The 25357-nt window shown below is 41.2% G+C and overlaps 1 protein-coding gene across 1 annotated transcript in view; it reads right to left on the bottom strand.

Annotated features, from left to right (window-relative positions):
* Nucleotides 1-25357, bottom strand: part of PAPOLG (poly(A) polymerase gamma) — a 77402-nt gene that overhangs the window by 13202 nt on the left and 38843 nt on the right. Inside the window, exons 14-21 of the mRNA XM_074947150.1 lie at nt 22328-22447; nt 21793-21902; nt 18179-18300; nt 17921-18090; nt 17379-17488; nt 16991-17298; nt 8855-8914; nt 7132-7247 (exon numbers count right to left, since the gene is read on the bottom strand). Coding sequence (XP_074803251.1) covers nt 7149-7247; nt 8855-8914; nt 16991-17298; nt 17379-17488; nt 17921-18090; nt 18179-18300; nt 21793-21902; nt 22328-22447 — 1099 coding nt within the window. The 3' untranslated portion in view covers nt 7132-7148. The remainder of the gene's footprint in view (nt 1-7131; nt 7248-8854; nt 8915-16990; nt 17299-17378; nt 17489-17920; nt 18091-18178; nt 18301-21792; nt 21903-22327; nt 22448-25357) is intronic.

Genomic DNA, 25357 nt, shown 5'->3' with positions numbered 1-25357 from the left:
ACTGCTCTTTGACCTTTTTAATATTAACTGCCAGCAATCTGGTTCCATTCTGGTTTAGGTGGAGCCCATCTTCCTGTATAGGCTCCCCCTGTCCCCAAAGTTTCCTGAGTTCCTAATAAAGCTAAACCCCTGCTCCCTACACCATTGTCTTATCCACTCATTGAGACCCTGCAGTTCTGGCGGTCTAACTGGCCCTGCACATGGAACTGGGCGCATTTCAGAGAATGCTACCATGGAGGTCCTGGACTTCAATCTCTTACGTAGCAGCCTAAATTTGGCCTCCAGGTCCTCTCTTCCTATCCTTCCCTATGTCATTGGTACCTACATACACCACGGCCACTGGCCACTCCTCCCCTGCACGACACACAAGTCTATCTAGATGTCTTGAAAGATCTGCAACCTTCACACCAGGCAGGCAAGTCACCATGCGGTTCTCCTGGTCATTGCAAACCCAGCTATGTTTTAATGATCAAATCCCCCATAACTATTATTTGTTTCTTCCTAATAACTGGAGTTCCTTCCCCCGGAGAAGCATCCTCAGTATGAGAGGATACCACATCTGGGAGGGTCCCAACTATGGATCGTTTCCCCTGCTCCAGTTTGATGCTCTTCTTCCCTGAGACTTTCATCCTCCTGAACAGCACAGATGCTGTCAGACCAGGGGTGGGACTGTTCTACTGCATCCCAGAAAGTCTCATCTATGCACCTCTCTATCTCCCTTAGCTCCTCCAGCTCAGCCCCTCTGGTCTCCAAAACCCATACATGGGCTTTGAAGGCCAGGAGCTCCTTCCACCGAATGCACACATATGCCATCTGCCCAGAGGGCAGGTAATCATACATGCTGCATTGGGTGCAATAACCTGGATATCCCCCTCTCTGTTGCTGGACTTATGCCTGCATTCTCTTTACTCCTGCAGCTCATTCCTTTGTTGATGTTTTGTTTTCATCAGGGAGTGTTTTTGGCCTTAAGTTTAAAGACTTATGTGCATCTAGCCCCCCACTCTCCCACTCTCCCTCTAACGGGAGTTTTGTGAGCGAGTTTAGTGGTCCTGTTTGCCAGCTCCTCATGAAGAATTGATCTCCATCCTCTTTATAACAGCCCTTAACATAGTTGAAGACTTATAAGGTCCCCCCTCAATCTTCTTTTTAAGACTAAACACCCATTTTTAAACCTTTCCTCACAGGGTTTCTAAATCTTATAATTTTTGAAGCTCTCCTCTGGACCCTCTCCAATTTACCCAGGTTTCCTAAAGCATGGCTCCCTTGGACTCAGTAGTTCAGGTGAGACTTCACTAGTGCCAAGTAGAGTGGGACAATTATCTCCCAGGTCTCTACATATCACGCTCCCATTAATATATCCCAGAATGACATTAGTCCTTTTCACAACTGCATCATATTGTTGATTCATTCAATTTGTGCTCCACTATAACCCTCACATCCTTTTCAGCAGTATGACTATCTAGCCAGCTGTTCCCCATTCATAGACTATCAGGGTTGGAAGAGACCTCAGGAGGTCATCTAGTCCAACCCTCTGCTCAAAGCAGGACCAACACCAACTGAATCATCCCAGCCAGGGCTTTGTCAAACCGGGCCTTAAAAACCTCTAAGGATGGAGATTCCACCACCTTCCTAGGTAACCCATTCCAGTGCTTCACCACCCTCCTAGTGAAATAGTATTTCTTAATATCTAACCTGGACCTCCCCCACTGCAACTTGAGACCATTGCTCCTTGTTTTGTCATCTGCCACCATAGGCACTGACTTCCCTGCTTTCTCATGGGTACTTGACCTCCCCTCTGCCCCTGGCCCTACCCCTTCCATGAGGCCCTTCCCCATCCCTATTCCAACCCCTTCCCTGAAGTCCCCAACCCAACTCTGCCCCCTCCCTGCCAATATTCCAACTCCTTCCTCAAATCCCCACCCCAGCCCCGCGTCTTGCCCTGAGTGTGCCACATTCCCACTCCTCCCCAGAGCATGCTAACGCTGCCAAACAGCTGTTTGGCAGTGGCCGGGCAGGAAACACTTGGAAGTAGGCAGAGGAGTGGGGACACAGCACACTTAGGGGAGAAGGAGGAGGTGGTGGTAGTGGGGAGCTTGGCTGCCGGTGGGTGCAGAGCACTTACTAATTTTTCCCCATGGGTGCTTCAGCCCTGGAGCATTCATGGAGTCGGTGCCTATGTCTGCCACCACTGAGAACAGCCGAGCTCCATCCTCTTTGGAACCCCCCCTTCAGGTAGTTGCTATCAAATCCCCCCTCACTCTTCTTTTCTGCAGACTAAACAAGCCCAGTTCCCTCAGCCTATTCTCGTAAGTCATGTGCCCCAGCCCCCTGATCATATTCATTGCCCTCCTCTGGATGCTCTCCAATTTGTCCACATCCTTTCTGTAGTGGGGGGCCCAAAACTGGACACAATACTCCGAATAATCACTTTCCTCAATCTGCTGGCAATGCTCCTGCTAATGCAGCCTAATATGCTGTTAGCCTTCTTGGCAACAAGGGCACACTGCTGACTCATATCCAGCTTCTCATCCACTGTAATTCCCAGGTCCTTTGCAGCAGAACTGCTGGTTAGCCATTCTGTAGCTGTGCATTTGATTTTTCCCTTCATATGTGTAGTGCTTTGCACTTGTTTTTACTTAATTTAATCTGGATGGTTTCAGATCAATTCTCTAAATGGTCAAGGTCATTTTGAATTTTAATCCTGACCTCTAAAGTATATGCAACCCCTCCAAGCCTGCTATCATCTGCAAATTTTATGAGCATACTCTCTGCTACATTATCCAAGTCCAAGACTAACCCCCTGCATGACACCATTATAGATGCCTCCTGCCTCATTCAAGATATCAAGATGACTTCATAGGGAAACTGTCTTTTTACATTGACATATTTCTGTTATTATTCTACATGCTGGTGTGATGTGTGAATACAGGGGTGTATTACCCTACACACTATTATAATAATCTTTGTACAAAATATACCTTGTAAGGGGGTATTTACAAACTCAATTGGCTGGTCAGTATTGTTATGGTAAAATGTGTGGCAACCCTGTACATGCAGTTAAAAGATTCCCCTAGATTATGTTACCAACACGTATTCCAAACCCCCCAGCACAGTCCAGGCAGAAGTCAGGTCTATCCTAAACAAAAGAAGGAATCTGTGCTTGCCTTAATTTTGCATTTAACCAGCAAACAGTCATCAGACAGGAAGGAAAAACAAGGGAAATTCAAACAGGTGAAAAAACCAGCAGGGATATCCTTCCACAACAGACTGTCTCCTGGTTCTCAGCTGGAAATATTTTTCAAAAGGGGGACAAGCTATAAAGAGCGGGACCAACATGCCAAGGCATCTCATTCTGCACCCCTGAGAAGACAAAAGGAAACAGCCATTGGACTCTAGGGGAGGAGTCCTGACCTGAAGGGTTTGGTCAGTAAGCTTACTGGAAACATGGTGACAAAGTCTGCTTTACAACTAAAATAGTTTAAGTAGATACTAGTAAGCCTTTAGTTTTTATTTTTCTTGTAACCAGTTCTGACTTTTAAGCCTCATTATTTTTACTCAGTTAAAATATCTTTTTGTAGTTAATAAACTTGTTTTACTGTTTTATCTCAGGTAGTGTGTTTAAACTGAAGTGTCTGGGTAACTATTTATGGTAATAAACTGGCATATTAGTCCCTCAAACTGACTTAATATATTTCTACTGTTCAGGAGACAGCTAGGAGGTATAGGACAAAATTTCTGGAGGGATGTTCTGGGACTGGTGGTATGTTGGGGTCACCATGTAGTATAACCTAGGCTGGTGAAAACCAGGGTGGAGGTGGCAGGCTGCAGTTACACACAGCCACTTAGGGTGGGGCATGCATACTGTAAGGCTGTTTGTGAGCAGCCGAGGTGGGAGCTACTACAGCAAGGCACTGTAAGGCACCCAAGGCTGCGAGGCATGGGTGACAGCCCACCACTAGTCTGTATTGTGCTCTGGTATGTCATATATGATGGTAGATGTTAAAAACTGGACTAATTTTCATATTTGTTTTGCAGTTTGTCACTTTGATCACCTTTAAATCAATTCTCTAATATCTTTAAATTCATGAATCTTCAGATACAATATACAGATGTTTAGGTTTTACACACATACACACACTTTTCATACAAAGATCTGACAATTTAAATCAGGCTCTTTAAATTATAGCATTACAAAAGTGAGCGGTAGCCACATTTATGAATTTTAAAGTGTACTTCTATTCCAAGAAGCCACTAAAATAGCATGAGTCTGTTTCTCTTTCCACATTAAATTCCCATTTCAACTTTTCTTAAACAGAGCCCTGCAAACCTGCCATGATGTGTGATCATGTTGCATTGATGAGTGGGCTGGGCGGGGGGTGGGGGGGGAAGGGAGGAGAAGGGGGAGGAAGAGAAAATACCTCCAAACAACTTAGATTCAGATATCAGAGAGCTTGCAGTTGAAAAGGACACTCAACTGATTAAGCAACCTTTGAGATACATATGGAATCCCAATGTCATTTTTACAGTAATTTCTCAGATCAGACCTGCACAGTGAGGCACACTTGAGAACCAAATCTATAGGTTAGAGATTTAAGTAAATCATGCCAAAAAAAGACACGATGAAACTTTGCTATGCTGACCATTAGTTTCTATATCTGTATGGAGATAATAAGCAAAGAAGGAGGAAGGCCTGGCAAGACATGTATTTCTCTCCCTTATGTCTTAGTTATTTTAAAATGAGATGAATTGAAGTTTAGAGCTGTGATCTATTTCAAGCAACTTATTCTTGAAAAAAAATCCAGGGACACTATTATCAGGATGCTAAACTGGTACCTCAGCCATCAACTCAGCTGTCAGATGCAAAATGCAGGGATTGTAGTACAGGAAAAGCTGTGTTATCTGGCACTTTAATCCAGACTTTCAATGAAGATCAAAAATGCCAGTTTAGAGAGCTTTCTGGTGGGTATAGTCCAGTTGGCATGGGGCCAGCAGGCTCTCTATCTGGCTCCCTGCTGCTCCTAGGTGGAGGAATGACCACAAGGGGTTTGAAGTGCAGACGGGGGTGCGGGAGGAGGCTCAGGGCAGGAGGTTGTGGTGCAGGAGGGTTTCAGGGTGCAGGATCCAGGCGGTGCTCATCTCTGGTGGCTTCCTGCAAGTCGCAACATGTCCCTGCTGCTCCTAGGCAGAGGCGCAGCTAGGTGGCTCTGCGTGCTGCCCCCGCCCTGCCCTGAGCACTGGCTCCTCAGCCCCCATTGGCTGGGAACCGTGGCCAATGGTAGCAACAGGGGTGGTGCCTGCGGGCAGAGGCAATGCACAGAACTGCATAGCCGCACCTCCGTCTAGGAGCAGCAGGGATATGTTGCTACTTGCATGCAGCTGCCCGAGGTGACCACCACCTGGATCTGGCACCCTGCACCACCTCACGTGCCTCAACCCTGTGCTCTAAGCCCCCTCCCAAACCCAAACTCCCTCCCTCTTATTTAACCGGAATTTTTGACTTACCAGCAACCCCCCCCGGCCATTCCCCCAACACGCCAGATAACAAAGCTTTTCCTGTATATACTTTTACTACTTTCTAATGAAGGCACACATTGCATGGTAAAATTTTATTTAATGTTAGTCTCAAAACTGTTAGTGTTCCTGGTTGCCTCAGACAGCTGACTAATGACAGCTGTGGTACTGAAGGAAAACTACAATTAAGGAATATCTGCAAATTAGAATTCTATTCAAAACACAGAGGTATTGTATATATTCATATGTTCTTCAAAATGCTTTTGTGTTAAGGGCTTTTAGAAGATTTGACCTACGTTAAAAAAGTAGACTGAAGAAGAAACAGTAAAGTTTTTAAACTTTTCTTTTTGAAAAGATGTTCTTATAGTACATACAAAAATACATATGACTTCATTTACAAAACATTGAATTAAATAAATTACAAGAGGAAATTATGTAGTCTAGGATTTGCTTTGTAGAAAATGCATTTTTCCTCCTGAAACTTCACTCTATTTAACTGGGTAAGCTGTATTATGACGATTATGTTTGTTTACATGAAGATTGCAATGGTCCTAAGCCAGAGTTCCGTAACCATTGTTATTCAAAAGGAAATATTTTCAGGCATTGTATTGAAAGTAATATCTGTTTCTGCATGCCTAATCAGTGAAGAATTGTTCTGCATAACTGCAGAATGAGTAGATCGTAATGTCACAATAGGTTTTTCCTAGTTTCAATATTTAGCTATGTCTTAAGTATTTTGGGTAAGAAATTTGTTGCTGTGGGGAAATTCGTTTAATTAACCAGTGAAAATTGGAAGAAGTCCTAAGCCTGTTTCAGAACAAGATTTACAAGAATCCGATTTCATAGCATAAGACATTCCTATCATTTCAGTATCTTGGCAGATATCTTTAATTGTTGAAATTTTATTTTTAAATTTAAGATTTGATTTCTTGGGCCTCCATAGGAGGCAGTCTGTATAACTTGGGTAGTGCCTGGCTACGTGTTAAATACCATAAAGCTATTGGCTATAGATGCTGAGCACCAGGGTGACAGATGTAGAAAAGAATGTGTGCTAAACCAGAAAAAAAATAATTGAAGTCCACAAAATAATGTATATCTACACTATTAGGAAAGCAGAAACAATACCAGGACTTTTATACACACACTTCTAACCAGAATGTGGCTCCAGTGACTGAAGTAAACATGTTTACATACACTCAGAAAAATGGTATCACAGGACATTTTTTTTGTATTTTTCAGAACAAATTTTTTCAGCTCAAGACAATGATTATAACACAAGACTTTTAAAAAAAACAAGGACTGCTGTTGGAAGGGTGTTCAAAATAAGTAGATCAGTCAGAAGTAGCAAATATTTAAACTAAAGGCAATGTTTTTAAAAAAAGGACTCAAAAGCCATGATTTTGTAGACAGTGGTTTGTCAGCAGGCGATCTTGGAAAAGCTATAGAGTAATGGAAGTATCTTACAGCATCTGCAGGTCAAAATGCGGACAGAAATTAACAACTGGAAAAATCCCTCCAATTTGGTGACAGTAACTCCATATTTTATGTGGGACAGCAACTGCAGTATAAAAGTAAAAATTGCTTATGTGCACCACTAAACAAGTGCATATTATTGTTTACCTGAAAAGGCACTGTAGTTACCGGTTAAGGGTCAGTCTGATGGAATGTTTAATGACACGAATGTTATTTGTTGGAACAGGAGAAGATGAATCTGGTAGCTCTTTACTGGCAAGTCTCTACAGTAGAAAAATGGAAACCAAGGGGGAAGGGGAAATTATTTTTAAATATGCATAATGTAAACAGAAGTTGGGTAGAAAGTGAAACTGTTTCAGCAGTAAACAAGACCTACAGATTAACTTCATGACCTACCACACCAAACCAAGCAGTCTAGAATATGCTATTCCCCCCACCATAGTGATTATCTGCCAATTCTCTACTAGAAGTTAGACACTTGCAGGCAAAGTGTCTGCTTTTCACCATGAAGGCATTTATTCACTAAAATAGTACAGGGGAAGGGGCATTCCCCCCCACCCCTGCCTAGTTTTCCCTCAAGAGTTCAACTGAATTAGGCAAAAACCAGCATCAAGTGGCATGTTGCTAGGGTTGCCAGGTGTCAGGTCGAAAAAAAACCCTGGCAGCTCTGGGGCTGGCAGGCTCCCTAGTGGGAAGCTATGCAGAGCCAGGAAGTAGTGACATGTCCCTCGGCTCCTAAGCAGAGGAATGGCCAAGGGAGCTCCACATGTTGCCACCACCCTGAGTTCCAGTTCCACAGCTCCCATTGGCCAGAAACCATGGCCAATGGGAGCTGCAGGGGCAGTGCCTATGGGCAGAGGCAGCATGGCTGCTTGAGGTAAGCACCACCCTGAGCTCACACCACTCACCCCCTCCCACACCTTAGCCCCAGCCCCAGCCTTGAGCCCCCTCCTGCACCCATATTCCTTTCCGGAGCCCACATCCTGTACCCCAATCCCTTGCCCCAGCCCTGAGCCCCCTCCTGCACCCATATTACACCCTCCCAGAGCCTGCACCTCCTCCCGTGCCCCAACCACCTCAGGCCCAGATCGGAACGCCCTCCCACACTCCAAACCCCTTGGCCCCAGCCCAGAGCCCCCTTCCGCACCCTGAACTCCTCATTTCTCGCCCCACCTTACAGTCACACCCCCACCCACATGTCCCAGCCCGGTGAAAACGAACAAATGTGGTAAGAGTCTTAATATTAAATTTCAGACTGCATATCTTGATTGGCCTAGCTTTAGATCAAGAGAGCCTGAAAAAATTAGGTTTCAAAATCTGAAGTGTAATTGCTATAATTGGCTATTTTTGAGCATATCCAATTTTTGACATTGAAGTCCTGTATGTGATATGGAGGTTGACTAACTGCTCAGAGCACTCAGTGAAGAATGTGATTGAAGCAGAGCAAAGATTCTAGTGACACTAAGAAGTCTGTTTGGAAAGAAAGGGCCTTTGTCTAGTTTTTTGAAGGGGTTGTGAAGTTTGAATACCTGAGATGGTAGGAGAAAGATGCTTGTGTGTCCAAATGAAGTGTTTTTCAATCTTTGGCTGGATGCCTAAACCTTTTTAAGTAAACATGGCAGTTTGGGACTTCTGTCTGTTTGAGAGCTGCTAAAGCAGCTCTCCAAAATACTACTGCACAGTGTGTAAGTGAGAATCACAGTTACCATATGTTGCCACAAGAGTTAAAGAATTATTGTAAATCAACAGAAAAGTACTTGACACTGTCAAATTGCTAGCTTTGTGTGTAAACAAATATTACCTTAATATATGCTGGAAATATTCACTAGTTTTGCTTTATCTGTGAACATAAAGACTAGGTAGACCATACCTGTGATCTTGATGTGTCAATAGTTGGAACAGGCATGGATTCCCCTCCTCCAAGGCTATCCTAAAAACCCAAAGTATTTAAGAATAGTGTACTGAATGCATTGCAATTAAGTTCCTTTATATGAAAAGCACAAATATCAGCTCACAAACAAATGCTTATTAAATGCTGGTTAGATCTATATTTCTAGTTCCAACTAACAAGAAAGCATTTATGAAACTTTAAAAGCCTCATGACATCTATTCTTTATGTGGAAGGCATTTTGGGTCATTTTATTCTTCTGTAAAGGAGGGCCTACATATGTACCCAAAGATATGAATCACAGGGTGTGCCCCCTCAAGATAACAGTTTTTAGCTACACTTTTCTTACGTGAGACATATTCAGACCTTTTTCACAGGAAAAGGGAAGTGTGCTCAAAATTTGAATTTACATAAAACAGACCATTATTTGACATGGTTATTTTCACAGAGCCTGGATTTATATGTAACTTACTTAAGCAGCACCCAGCTTCTGCCTATAGGTTGGGCTGCCTTTTCTTTAAAGAAGTTGATAGAAAAAAATTTATGTTTGAAGGAGGCAAGATTTAAATTGTTTATTATAGAAGAGTTAGAAGAGCTGAGCAAGTAACTGCTTTTTTGGTTTACTGGCATTTCTGAAAAAAAATATTTGGTTTGAGTCGACTGAAATTCAAAGAAGTTTTTGCCAAACTGAAAGAAAGTCAATAAAAACTTTAGGTGAAACAAAATGTTTAATTTGATCCAAAACAAAAATATTTAATTTCATGGCACTTTTAAAATAAAGCAGCAAAGGAAATGATTCACAAGATGGCCACAGGTAGTGGTGGTACCTCCCTTATACCTTTTATCCCACTGGTCAGGGCACTCAGCTGGGATGTGGGAGACTGGGGTTCAATACCCGCCTCCCCAGACTTGAGTTTCCCACATTGCAGGAAAGTGCCCAAACAACCGGACCATTGCATAATCTGGGTTGGGCATCTCAATCTCTCCTATTGAAGCTGTTCCCCTTGGTATACAAAAATGTTTGAATAGTCATTGGGAGAGACTGACTACAGCCAGGTGATTAGGGTACTCATCTGGAAGGGGAAGACCCAAGTTCAAGTCCCTGCTCCAATGACTATAAGAGATTGAGAGACCTGTCACATAATATTCCATAGCCCAGTGGTATAATGCAACATGGTCATAAAAAGGAGGCACCACCTCCTCCCACCATTTTGTGAATGGTGCCTAAGCTAAAAATTTGGCTGAAATCATTGGGCAAATTAGTGTCAAAATTCAAATAGTTTAGAGTTGACCAAAACTGAAATTTTCATCCAATAAGCTATTTGTCCAAAAAATTTCAGCCAGTTCTAGTTTTAAGTCTAGAAATAATTCAAATGCTCGGAGAGAACTAAAGTACCAGATTACACTTTAGCTTCCCAGCAAATAATTTCTGGGTGTGATGTGTGGAGAAACAGGAAAATGGATAAAGCTTGATAAGAGCTGTAAGTAACAAACGTTTTTCTGTCTAACCGTGATTTTAACTGAAATTTATTCTTAGTCATGTCAAGTGGAATATCTAAGGAACTTTACTTAGTTAAGAGTTAAAGTAGTTTACTCAGGATTTAAAAAAATTAAGACAAATGCCTCAAATTATTTTTTTTCCTGTAGATTTTCTCTTTACATCATCTTGGATGCTACAATCTTTGAATGCTGAATCCAGTCCAATTTATTAGAGTAGGATACATAGTATCAAAGCCATTTATATGGTTAGAGCTCAGGGACCAAACCATCCTCAGATACAAGTACAACTTTCATTCAAATCAATAGGAGTTGTGAGAGCATATCTGACTCTGAACTTGACCTAGCACGAACAGTCCTTACGGAAGAAAGCATTGCTGTTTGACTACAAAACACAAGCAAGAACCAGATGAGTTCGCCTATTCTGAGACCCAGTAGGAACTTTCAATTACTTGAGAATTAAAAAGTTTAAATTTTTGGAAATGTATAAACAAATTCCAAAATGTAGTGTTTTCTAATTGTTTCTTGCCTTTCCACAAAAATGGAGGTAAAATTAGCAAAAGCTATGTTTTTTCCAGAGAAATGGAATTTATAAAAACAAGTTAGTGCTCTGTTAATGTCAGCTGCTGATTACCTGTCCAGCAGGTTAAGTATCTGCTCCTAAAGGCCACCTGCACCTGAGATATTGTACAAAAAAAAATACTACACGATTAACACAAGATTAATCGTAGTACAAAGACATCCTACAGCCATTTTTTCCAGTGTATTACCCCTTTAAGTATATCAGAAGGCACATACTGCATCTGTCAACTGCGTAACATTGGACGAATTAACTAAATTTTCTACCATTTTAACCCATTTTTGTGGTTTAATCATTAACATTTTGTAAGGAAGATTCTGTAGTTTTCCTGGTCTATTACCTGTCACTGCAAATTACACAGATTAACCAGGCTTCACACTCCACAGAATTTTAGCTAATCCAAGCAGCTGATGAACCTTCTAAACAATCAGTTTTATCTATATTTTGCTGTAGTACTTCCAACACCTGTACCTACTAGAAGTGGTGGGGAAGGGATTATTCACTTCAGCCAAGATGTGTAATTAATGCTTCCTGCAATGTCAAGATTTCTCCCATCATTAATTCTATAATCCATATTTAAGATACTTAATAGCAATTATGGAGTGGAAAAGTGTGGGTTTATGCAACTAGACTGCAGAAATGGAATTACTTCCTTACATCACTGCTGCTTGGACCAATGAGGTTAAGTTTTGAAGATGACCAGCAAAACATTTGGCTTGTGTTTTTTGATAATTTGACATAGAAAAAGCCCTTTCAGGCCTTTATTTTTTTTCCCCATGAAAATTAATGTTTTGCTTAGAAATTTGACATAACTAGTTATGTTTATATATTTCCAAAGTTTATACATTTGGAAAGTTGGGGAAAGCTGAGCAATTGAAAGTGGAGGTTACTTACCTGTAACTGGAAGTTCTTTGAGATATGTAGTCATTATCTGTATTCCACTGTGGATGGTGCATACATACCATATGTCCAGAGCCAGAGAAAAATAGCGTCTGTGGGTGCACGCATGCGGCCTGGCTCACCTCATTGCCTCCATCTGAAGGGATGTAGGGTTGGGTGGACAGACTGCCTCTTCAGTTCCTTCTCTACAGTGAATCAGATAAGATCCAAAGCAGAGGGGAAAGAGGACAGGTAGTGGAATATAGATAGTGACCACACATCTAAAAGAACCTCTAGTTACAGGTAAATAACCTCCTCCTCTTTGAATGATGATCCCTATTGTATTCCACTGGGAGTGATCGACAAACAGGACTTAAGTAGGAAAAGGGTGTGAGGATGTAGACAGAGGGCTGAGAGGAGTACTATAGTCCTAAAGGAGGCATAAACAGAAGAGTTCTGCACCAGGGCAAAATGTCTTGCAAACATCTGAATGGAGGCCCATGTGCCCACTTTACAGATGTCCAGGAGGAGTACCTTCTGAAGAGATGCCATAGTTGTTACTTGTGCTCTGGTGGAATGAGCTCTTATTCCATCATTGGGGAAAAGGGGGAGGTGGTTTGATAGCAACAGAATTGAATGCCGCCAGAGATCCATTTAGAAATTCTCTGGGTGGAGACTGACTTTCTGCTGTAGTGATGAATAGTCTCAGGGATTTCTTGAGTGGTTTTGTTCTGTGCAGGTAAAAGGGAGCAGAGTTTTCGTTCCTCTGCGGAAGCGTGTGGTTTTGGGAAGAACACAGGTAAGTGAATCAATTGGCTATGGTGAAATTTCAAAACTACTTTAGGGGTGAATTTGGGGTGTAGACACAAAGAAACCTTATCCTTATGGAATATAGTGTAAGGAGAATCTGCCATCATCGCTCCAAGTTCACCAACTTTTCTAGCTGAGGTGATGGCTCCATGGAAAGTGACCTTCATGGAAAGGAGATACATTGTGCAAGAAGCAAAAGGTTCAAAAGGGGGGCCTTTGAGTACCAAGAGAACAAATTTTAGGTGCCACTGGGGAGTAGGCTTCTGAATACCTGGGAAGGTTTTTATTAGGGTTTTCCAGAATCTATTGGTCAGAGGATGTGCAGAGACCAGGCAGCCCTGAGAAGGTGGCGGGTATGCCCCGATTACCCCATGTGAACTTTCCAGGAGCTGATGGACAAACCTGATGTTTTCAAAGATAGGATATAGTCCAAGATAAGAGAAATATCTGTAGTTTCTGGGAGAATGCCTCTTCTGATGTGCCCAAGAAAAGTACTTCCATTTAGCTCGGTAACATTTTCTAGTAGAGTCCTTTCTATTATTTGAGAGGAGGTCTCTTATGGTTGTGGAGCATGAATGTTATAATGATGATGCCCATCCAAATACCAAATCCTCACTCTCCCTGCAACAACACACCCGGAAACACCTGAGGGGCAAGTACTGAATGGTAGGAAGTGATGGTCCCAGGCTAGAAAGATCTTCAGCCTGTGTATGAAACCTGGGAAAGCCAAGGAAACTTGTGCCTTAAGAATCTGCCAGCCTATTTATCACTCAGGGTGAGAATTTGCTAATTTATATCCTACCTATCTGTGTTAAGCTCAGTTTGTGTTTTTTGTTTATTTGCTAAGGTGATCTGCTTTGATCTGTTTGCTATCCCTTATAATCACTTAAAATCTGATGTAGTTACTAAACTTGTTTTTGTTCATTCTGAAACTAGTTTGTGGAATTCATAATTGGGGGGAGGGAAGCAAAAAGCTGTGCATATCTTCCTCCACATTGAGGGAGGGGGTGGGTTCATGAGCTTCTGCTGTACAGATTTCTGTGCAGTGCAAGGCAAAACAATTTTGGGTTTACACTCCAGAGGGGACATGCACTTGAGTGCTGGGCAATTCCTGAGCTGAGTCTTCCTACACAGAGCTGATCTCAGTGGGTGTCTTTCTGCAGCTGGGTGTGGCCCTACCTGTTTGTGTGCTGGAGAAGGCTTGAGGGCCTGGCTCAGCAGGGTAGTGTAAGGGAACCCAGAGTGGTGGAACCGGTGGGCTGAGTGGTACCCCAGTACATGAGGTGGCACCCCAGAAAGGGGGGGGCGCAATCTGACAAACCCATTCTCCATCCTACTGGATTTTGCATAGAACTTGTGGAAGAACCAGTAAAAGAGGGAAGTCATAGTTGAGCTGATCCAACCAAGGAAGAAGCAGAGTGTCTTGGATGACAACCAAGATCTTCTCTGGAGCAATATGTGGTGCATTTCCTGTTTTCTTGAGAGGTGAACAGGTCTCTGGTTGGGGTTCCTCAGAGTGAAAATTCACACAGTACTGCGTTGTGGAGCTCCCACTTGTGGTTGACTGAAATGTCTGCTAAGGGAGTCTGCAAGCACATTTTGCTTTCCTAGAATGTAGGCTTCCGACAGGATGATCTGATTGGTGATACACCAGTTCCAGAGGTTGACTGCTTCTGTGCACAGGGAGGCAGAACCCACTCCTCATTGCTTGTTGATGAAGAAGACAGAGTAATGTTTTCTGACATTATAGGGACCTGGTGAGCGTGGATGAATGAAAGAAGGGACCCTCATGCCTTTCAGACTGTTCAAACTCCAGAATATTGATGCACATCCTGGACTCTTGAGATGTCCAGGTACCTTGAGCTATGTGGTTGTTCATGTGGGCTCCCCAACTCAACAGGGATGCATCTGTAGTAATGGTCCTGTCTGGAGAGGAAGGGAGAAAGAGGAGCCCATGCATACCTGACAAGGATTTGGATTTGTCCACCATAGCAGGGTAGACACTGAGCAGAATTGTCATCATGGGGTTCACTGACTAACATTTTGGGGAGTACACCGATTGCCGTGTTTGAAGGCAACGAAAGTGGAGTCTTGCAAGTGGAGTGCTGTAGTTGCATGAGACCATATGACCTAGCAGATACACACGATTTGACCAATACTCAAGGCTTGTTTGTGATGTAAACGGAGGGTAGCCCTGGAGTCCAGGGACCGTGATCAGTTTGCCTTCATCTATCAGGAGCTTGAAAATGAGCTCTGTCCTACTGCGGAAGGCAGTCAGTAAACTCTGCAAACTTGGCATAAGTCAGGAAATCGTATTTAGCCATTAGTGATTATCCTGAACTGGAGGCTGGATGATGAGAAGACTGTTCTCCCCAGCAGATCCAGGCATTTGCCCTCTATCAGCAAGGATAGACCAGGGATGTGACTGTGTAGCCCTTTCAGAAGCGGGATGGACTACCACGGAGTTGAGAGTGGGGTGAGAAAATAGATTTGTTCCTTCAGCTGGCATGTAATAACGCTATTCTGCCCTTTTCAGGGTAGGAGCGCAGCTGGCAGAGGAGCACCAAACTGTTCTAAATGGCTCCAGTATGGCTTCATTAGCAGGGAGAGCTAATATGTTGGGGTCTAGATGCATGGATGATGTTTAAGAGTTTGTGCTGAGAGTCCTGGATCTCCTGGAGAGGAATCAAACTCTCCAGCAACTCTGTGGAGATGATCTGGGAACTTCCTGAAGTCACTGGGGGAAGAGAGGTGGACGGAGATGTAGGAGTCATCACTTCTTCCAGGAATGAAGATAGCAGTCTTACTAGTTCCAGTGGAACCACCTGATCCATAGCATAATGTTCCTCCTATGCCAGATCCAGGGGCAGATCTGAGTGTTCCCTTAGAGGGGAGGCAAGAGGTGACTCCCTGGCAGATCAGACAGACTCTGCATGGGACTACTGGTCCCAAGGCCCCCAGTAGGAAGGGTCAGTAGGTGGTCATGGGGGCCCCATGCCAGCAGCTCCAAGTTAGATGAAGGAGAGGTTGGTCCCAAACTGGTGCAGATCTCCTGGGTGGTGGTGAACACACAGGGTAGGGGAAGAAAAGTTCATGGGGTGATTCACGCTCTCCTAAAGAAGAGAAGTCAGATTCCAGTTCCAGTGGTGGTACTGTCGGTGCCGTTGGAAGGGAGAAGTGTTCTGTGTATGGGATGGGTGATAAACTCCTTCCCGCGGTCAATTCCCTCAGAGGTGGATCTGACTGGGGCTTCATGGCCTTCTTCATGAGGTATTTGCGGAGACGAAGTTCCTGCCTTTCTCGGGTATGGCTGGGGAACAATTGACAGATACTGCACCGCATCATGATGTGGGCTTTCCCAAGGCAGTACAGACTGAGGTGGTTGTCGCTGACCGAGAAAGATCGTGGGAAGGAAGCATGGCGTTTGATGCCTGGAGTCCTGGGCATAGTCCTGGACCTAAATGGGGTGGTTTTACCCAGGAAACTGATCTATAAAAACACTACACCGTTAAAGCTGTTTACAAACTAGGTAATTCTTATTTTGTAGGATGTAGCCAAAGCTGTAGACACTGAAGATTCCAACCTGGACCATGCAGTAGTGAGAAGAAACTGGAGAGGTGATCAGTCTGCCCTGCTTTCTATCCCCTCAGACAGAGGCACAGGTGAATCAGAGTGCATGTGTGGACCAACGGACACTACTTTCAAATTCTCCAGCTCTGGATGTATGGTGCGCATGCATAACCCACCATGGAATACAATAGGGACCATTACTCAAAGTAGAAGAAGAAATGTAGACTCTTTAGTCAAACTTCAATGACTAATGAACATTTTGGAGAAAGGCAGGCTTTGGTAAAGATTTCAATACCACCCCTATAATGAAAGGCACTAACAATAGGCATCTAGGTCATTCAGCAAAAAGATAGTCCAGAATTAACAATACTGATTTCTATGGTTAAAGCAAGCATAACAGTAGGAACTTTTGGGCCCTCTTTATAAAATCACTAAGCAACAAATAAAGGGCACAAGCCTAGCTTTTTTAAAAAAAATCCTTTCCAGGTTATTTTTAAATGTTTCATAGAGCTTCAGATTAGATGTTGTTCCTATGAGACAGTTTCTCTCTCTTCCTAGAGCATCTAATGGTAGGTGTGGTATAGCAATTGTTTCAAACTTTCCAAGAGCCTATAATCAAAGTTTAGGATTTAGTCACTGGATTGCTGGAATGAAACTGTCATATCAGATCTGAACACTGCATTCTACATACACGAACTTTGAACATTAAACACTAGGCTAATTCTGACAGCCAGTATTTTCTTTTTAAAGGACAGTATTAAAAATTGAAGTTATAACATTACCTGCAGAGTCTTTTGGAGTTTATCTATATACATCTGTCCAACTCTTTCTCCCTTTGATTCCATATTGAAGTGTGTTTTTACCTTTTCTATATCTTTAAGTCTTTTAGTGCATTCTTCTGAGGAAGGTGAATGAGGTCTTTTAGGTGCAGCATTTTTAGAGTTTAGAGTTGAAATTCCATTTAGGAGCTGTTGTCCCTGTGCAGGAGGAGGTGTAATAAGTCGAGAAATCACATTTCGTCCTACTACTGTCGGTATGGTGCATCCAGTTGGAGGTAGCACTGCTTTTGTTGTACCTGCAATCTCGGCCTCTGCACAAAGAAAACGGCCTTTAAAGTGTAGTTACATAGAGTTAAGGGTTACATTTTCCTTACTATGTTTGGATACATACTTGAACCAATAACTGGAATGGGCAGTCTTTTAACAGGCACTGATGGCATAGTGACATTCAATGACTTCTCTCTACTGGTAGCAGCACTGGTTCTCTGAAGTACAGTGTTCCTGTTAAATAAACATTGTATATGCTCTTTCACATTTTCGGTTACACAGCTAGTCTATCAACTGTACACTTGTTACCAATCTCCTTGAACTATCCACTGGCCAAAGAAAATGCATACACTGTATATTGAAGACAGTTGATTTCTGGCATAACGTCCCTTTAAATTTTTGCTGCCATTCTATTTATTCATGGTCATTATCCTTCAAAAGTTTGTAGATATACAAGACACTACAATTATTCCATATATTTATTTTGCAAGACCCCAAGAAGCAACTTAATTATTGATTAAAAAATTTAGTATGCATGCCACAGCGATTTATATAAAGACTGAAATAAGTAAGAACTGCCAAATAAACTTGTCCATGTTAAAAGTAAAAGTTACCCTTTGCAAGGACTTCACATTGCTACAAGGCACAAGCTTACAAACTACTAACCTTGTTTCTATCAGACAGTTGTCCAATTTAGAGATCCTGTTTAACAAGGGAGGGGAGCTATATCGTGTTCCTGTGTCTGTGTTCATTGAACCATCCAAAGAGCTTACATCCACTGAAGCCCTTTTGGATGAAAGTCCACTAATGTTTCGACCAATGTCTGGTATGCTTTGCTGAAAACAAAGGTCACAAGATAATTTTTTAAAAAAAAAGATATGCACACATGCAAATATTATGTGAAGGATCAAAACTTCAACATACCTTCTTTCTTTTCTGTAAAATTTCAGCAGGCAAATAATAATGCAGTTGCTTTTTCTTCACATGAGTTGCTTCAATCTTCATGCCGTCTTTTAGCATATTGATGTTATTTGCCTGCCTATGAACTGTAATATGCAATTACCCAATTTAAAGCCAGAATACATGCAGATTCCAATTCCCTCAACTTAGGTTATATTTTTGTAAAATTATGTTTCTGAATGAAGAAGCCAACAGCACGCCTTCATTAAGTGTTTTTACTCTGAACATATCATATTGGAATATTGTCAATAATATGTTGAAGCTCATTTAAACTAAAGCTACAACAACAGAAGGTCACCAGGAGAGTTTCCAAATTCATGCCAGTTGATAAAAATGGGAGAACTGTATGCTGGGAAGCCCATTTTACTTTACATTTCATAACCAACTTGGTCCATTTGATGTTTGCAGTCTGTCACCATCCTGTAGTTATTTTAACTTTGTTTAAAGATACCTCTTTAAAAACAACTGATTACAGGTGTCTGTGCTGCTTAAAAAGGTTGCAAACAATGTTGGTGAGTAAGAGGAATGTAGGGTTTTTTTGTTTTGTTTTTTTTAATCTTAAATTTAATTCTCTCAGTCCAGTGGATCAAAGAGGAAGTTCAGTTAACTTTAGGCTCTACAAACAGTGTTGGTTAATTGATGGATTCAAATACATGTAATTTGCAGATCAAATAACGCAGCTGCTTAAATACTTAAATCTAAAAATGCAGACAAAAAAGCCTGAGGCAGTTTATTTCGTTTCACTAGCATGACCGCCCAGAAATCGAGGAGACAGGCAAAGCAGAGATAGAGACAAAAATAGGACTGATAAGTTAAGTTAAAATTTGGCACTTTTTTTTATGGTGTCCCTTTAAGAGAGCATCTTCCGTTTCCATCTCCTATAAACCAAGTGCAGCAATACCACTCTTACTGATTCGAAGTTTAATACTGGGCATCACATTTGTGGATATTCAGTCTTAAGGGTTTACTTAGTGGACTTTATATTCTGCATTTGTTTAAGTTAGTTGTTCAGTAGGTTGCCAAGAGCATTGGGGATACTAGAATTAGTTAAAAGATCCCGAGCTTCCATTGATCTTTCACTAAAACCATTTAAATCTAAAAGCAGTGGGACTTGTCTATGCAACATTTATGTACCAATTTAACTATGCACTGTTAGGATAAAGGTGTTAATATTGGTACGTTTACATATAGCTTATTTACCAACATAAGCCCATTTTCATGAGTATAACTGCATCCACACTAGTGGGCTGCACCAATTTAACTATATTGATTTCAAATCAATAGAAAAGACTAAAGGGCTTATTTAAACACAGGGTTTCTGTATCTCCCCTCCCCACTGCCAATCTGATTAGGAAAGCCTGTGCCTCAAGGCAGAGCTTGGGTAAGCAAGGAACAAGCTGTATCATATAAAGCAAATTTCTACTGCGGATGCAGTTATACCCATTTAGGTGTTGAATGATTAACTATACTAGTTATAGTTAAAATGGTACAGTTTGTTTAGCAAGGCCAAACATTTGACTTCAAACTAAATGACTTCAAAGAGGGGTCTGGTAACAGTTTGAGCCACAGAGTTGCACACAAAAACATCCATAACAGCGTAGGTGGCGACTGGGTGCTCTGCACCAACTGGTAGCCAAGCTCCCGCCTCCTTGCCTCTTTCTCCTCCCCCTCCCCCCCGAGCGCACCACGTCTCTGTTTCTCCCAGCGCTTCCTGCTCCCCTGCCGCCTAACAGTTGTTTGGCAGAGCTTAGGACTTTCCAGGAGGGAGAGGGAGGAGCAGGGATGTGGTGCACTCAGGGGAGGAGGCGGGGACTTGGGGGAAGAGATGGAATAGGGGCAGGGTGAGGGCGGTGCAGGGGCGTCAAGAACCCACCCGGCAGAGAGGAAGTCAGCGCCCATCCATAAATGCATTGATATGGGCCAATCGCTATAACAACTTAAATGCAAGAAAAAAATACATAAGTGCACTATTAAAGTTTTAAAGGTTAAAGACGACAGTTGACATTCAAATAAATACATACACTGCAAAGACTTTGTGCAAGTATCAGACAGTCCACTCCTAAGTCTAACAAACTAGCATACTGGGCTTCCACACTAACATTTTCAAATGCTTACACATTTGTATGCCAGATTTCTGCAGGCTTCTCAATTGCTTTAGCCCTCAATGACTTTTGCCCCAAGGAACTGTTAGAAGTTACCATATTATCCAAGCACCACTGCCACCTCACCTCACCACTGAAGTTTAACAAGCACTTTTTCATTACCCATCAGATGCCCACATGGAATTTGACTGAACTTCTCAGAATCATAGAACTAGAAGGGACCTCGAGAGGTCATTTAGTCCAGTCGCCTGCACTCAAGGCAATAAGTTCACCATAGCTCCAACAACATACTGAGAAACTGTAAGCCAAAGAGCAACGAACCAGATTGCTGCATATACACAAAATGCTGTCAAACTAAAGAAAACAAAAATCTCTTATTTTTCAGTTATCGTAGTCTTGGGAATTACTTGTAACAATACTAAGTAAAATATCATGGAATTAAATTAAATTAACGTTGTCCCTTCAGACCTACACTTCAGTGGTTCCAACACATCACAAATGAAAGGGAAGGGAAGAGTTTATAACCTGATTCTCAAGGTAGCTAGTAATAAAGGTTGTGTGTTTGTAACATTAGAATAACTCCATGCTCAAATCTGGAGAAGAGCATTCATGCCCCTACCAATGTAGAAGTGTCCATGACAATAGGTTTTCAGATGTTCAATCTAGTTTTCAGACTCAGATGGGAGTTAGTTCTGAACTATCAATAGTATAGAAATTTTGGGTTCTAAGTTCTTGGTTGCTACTCTTGACAATTCCTATTACAAGTTACATACAACAAGACTGTTCTCATGGTCTTAAGTATGGGTTCCCAAACTTCATGCCCCTTTTTGACTTCCATACATATGATGCCTTCAGAGGCACCTATTTCAAGTCACTGGCACCAGCTTTGCTGCCTTTGGCCTAGCAAGTGCATAGTTAACTTCACTGAGCCAGCTGTGCCCACTATGCCAGAGAAGAGGTTCACACATCTACTGTGCTGCTTGAGTTTTAGGTCTTCCCTCATTACCCACTCTGCTACATGGACAAAATGTGTATTTTAATTGTTTTATAGGTAGCGCCGATGTTACTGATTTTTCTGCCACTAAAAAAAAATAAAATAAAATACGATGGATGTAAACAGTGTCATTTTTACAAGTCTAGCAGAACTCTTTAGTGTAAGAGGCTATAGAGTGCTTCAATTCAGGTCTTCACCATGTTCCTCATATGGTTTGTGTATCTGACAAGGAATGCACCTTCTCACTTATTGTATGGCTATAGCAGGTATACATCCAAGATAGATATCTGTTTTGTGGTCAACATAGAAAGTTTACTATTTTAAAATTAGGCCTCCACATGCTCTGCGCCTAGACCTTCACCATAACTATCCTGGAGGAGGCAGAGTTTGGGAAGAGTTTATTGATTATATTAGCTATTTAGATAATCTCGTAAGAGTCAAACTAAAAATCATACCAAGACTAAAGTGAAATATAAGCTTACCTGTATCTGTGAATGATTGTATATCATACGTTAAGTCAATGTTAACACTTTCTGCATTTTCCATTTTCCTAAAAATTATTCCAAGGAACCACATGGATACATAGTTGCTCCTTGAATAATAATAATAAGAAAAAAAAAATCACTGATGTGTCTCATTTGTGTGTCAATGTCAGTTCTATATGGATGTTCCCAATTTAACTTCAGGAACTGGATTAAACAAAATAATCTCCATCATTTACCTGTTCATTATTAGAGTTGCAGATTAAATCTGCATTTTAGTACTTATGTGTTTTGGTGTACTAGTCAGAGGTACAATATTTCACTCATTCTTAAATGTTATGACATGTTCAGATTGCCTTTTCTTGAAGATACACAGCTGTGAAACAATGTTTGATTAGCTTGAAATACCTCCACATGCATTCTTGCAAGATATCTACAATGACTGAAGACTAGCAGATTTCAATTTAATTTTAACAGGGACCAAACTACCACATTCTTAAACTTTAAAAAAAAAGAAAAGAAAAACTTAACTTACTCTTTGCAATGTTCCTTGTTGCCAGGGAAAGACTGAGGATTAACGTGTGCAAGGTTTATAAATTCATTTCTCTCCAAGTTCCCAACGAGTACACGAATTTTAGATTCAACTAGACCAACCCTAATAAAAACATCAGGTGTTAGGTTAGTTTGGTTTTAACGAATCAGGCACAATACAATAGTTTGAACTACCAGTTAGAATTTAAAAAGCGTAAAATACCAGTCCAATCAACCCAACATGACAGGGAGCTCAGTAGGATTTAAATATAGCAACCCAAGGCTGGATCTCTCAAAATGTATGTTCACTTTAATTAGGACTGGAGGAAGTTCCCTTTAGACAATAAATATTGCTTTACACGATTGAAAACCTTGTGACAAGTTCATGATAACCATTATCCTCTAAAGGAGTTAAATACAGCCCTTACCATACTAGCCATCAAGGGGTTGTAGGATCAAGATCCTAGGTTGCAAGTTTAACACTGTTTGGTTGGACCGTAGGTAGGCAGAAAAGTCAGTTTGAAGCAAACTATGCTTGGAAAGGTACCTTAGTTTGTAGCTCGAGATGTCACGGGAGGATTGTGTTTTGAGAACTGCACTTCAGAGCTTTTTAGCTGGAAGAGCAGAGTTCTTGCTAGAGCTAAGTAGAGAAAGACAGTGCTGCTTCTGGAGTATTTAGACATTTTGAAATTTGATCTTGTTCTGATTTGGAAGGTAAGCAAAAAATGCAGAATTCCCTGTAAAAGGGAAAGAAGTGGTATACTTGGGTTCTGTTGGAGCCTCTCCTGGGTCCCATCAGAACCTTGCCTAAATCTAACCAAAATGTTTAGATTTCACCAACAAACTGTTTTGTTGGCATTTTCCCAATTCGCTCCAGCTGTCTGTCCTTGTGAAAGTGTAGGAAGAATGTCTTCCTATCCAAACCAAGAGGAAAGTCTGTAAGCAGGATAAGGGCAGAATAACCCAAGTTATTCTGGAACACACTTAACATTATGTTGAAGACCTGAACAGTAGCAGTTTTCCTCAGTTACTTAAAGGAATACTGTTAACTTGAAGCCAGTTTAAAAAAAAAAATTTTCTAGTCAATTCCATACATTTCAAAGAATTCAGGTACTGTATTGACCCCTGAACCCACCTGAAAATTGTTTGACTAGGAAAATAAAATTTAAAAACTCTTATGGCAGTGTGGAACAAACAAAAAGAAAGAAAGCCTGTACAGAAAGTGATGTCAAATGACAAACTGACTAATTTCCCCTTTCAGCATAACTATTGCATGAACCAGTAAGTTTAAAAAGTCACAAACTGAATTAAATTCATGGTATCAGGTAAAGTGTTAAGGACAAGTTTGGTCTTTCTTGTCCTTATGTTCCTTTATTACATAAAGAGTGATTTTAAAGTATATATATATTTATTTCCTTGTTAAAATTTGTTATTGTACATAAATAATTGTTTCATCATACATTAGAACTGTAACATAAATTAGATATCAATCATGCTATAATTAAAAAAAGATACATAGATCATGTCAAAAGAAACTCCCTAAGTGTATGGTAATAGTTGTTAGCCAACACATATATGTTAGGCACAGTATACATTACATTAATTGGTATTATATACACAGTGTTAATAGAATATGTATAGGCATTGGGAAGTTATATTAATTGGATGTATTATACTCTTCCCACAATTCTATTCACCCATGTCAAATATCCCACAACACTGCAAAGCTGAAGTCAGCTTTGGCATTAGAAAATAAGAAGCCTGTCAAAGCCAAAATACACCAATGGTGTGTCCTAGAGGTAAATCCTAATCTGTTCTAAGTCCAGCTGGTTTGGAATGTGATTTCCAAAACAGAGATAATGAAAGGTACAGAACAACATGTTAAGGAACTGGTGGGCTAGATTGTAGGTGACATATAAAGTGCTTTTAAAAAACTTGTAAACAGTCATGATATAAATGGAGGTAATTTTGGAGGTGCTTCTTCAACTCACACTTACTGCATAAGGTGAACATGCTTCAAGGTAAGAATTGCTTCCTGAAAGGTGGGTATGTAATGTCTCCTTTTTATATTGCATTCTTTGTCTATAGGCTATACATTTTTGGTTAGATTTGGTTATTTGGGCTTGAACATTTTTCAAATTGAACCAAAAATACAGTGAAACAATCAGTTATATTATTAATCAACACAGCACAAGTTATATCCTCAGAACAGCCATGTTTTACAGATGGATTTTGCCCTTGAGTAGCCACCTGAGACAACTATTAGTTCAGTTAAAACAATATTTTATTGAAACTGTGACAAACATATGTTAACTGCATTTATACAGCGTGTTGTAGGTTACTCCTGCCTGCATTAATACACACACAAAATGTGCAACAGTTAGGGTTGCTACACTCAGACCTGACTCAAATCCACAAAAACAGAGAAATGGATAAGCCAACTCAACAGTACATGTCCTCTTTTATACCCAGACACCTTATTACCACAACTACTTACACTACAAACTTAACTCTGTCCCCTACAGATGCCAGCCTTTCATCACCTCCGAGTTATCCCCTCCCAGTGCATCACAACACACAACTAGGACAGGGACATTTGGTAGAGGAGGAGTGTGTGAAAGGAAGGTTGGGGGAGCAGCATCTGTGAGTGAGTGAGTGAATGAATGAATGGTGGTACGTACTGTACTGTTTTGCCGTGTGTGCATGCGAACATACATACATTTTATAAAGAGAAAGCTCCTGTTCTTTTTTAGTGGATGATCAGACTGCCAAGGAAAACAGGACCCAAATTTCAAATCCTTCCTATTAAAATGAGAAAAAGCCAAGGCTACACAGAAAAATCAAAGGGCCTAAAAAGCAGTTTTGTATCAAAAAGCCACTTTTTAGAGCAGCAGCAGAGGTTTATGCTCCATTTTAAAACAGAACCTTAACTATGGAGTTTCTAGCAGGTGCCCCCATTAACTGTTACATGCAGCCTTAACACAGTTAAGCACTTCATTTCAGAAACAGAAACAAAAATTAATGCTTAACAGGC

Source organism: Natator depressus, chromosome 3, assembly GCF_965152275.1.
Source record: "Natator depressus isolate rNatDep1 chromosome 3, rNatDep2.hap1, whole genome shotgun sequence".
Classification (NCBI taxonomy): Eukaryota; Metazoa; Chordata; order Testudines; family Cheloniidae; genus Natator; species Natator depressus.
Note: the sequence above shows the minus strand (reverse complement) of the source record. Positions and strands in the feature narration are given on the sequence as shown.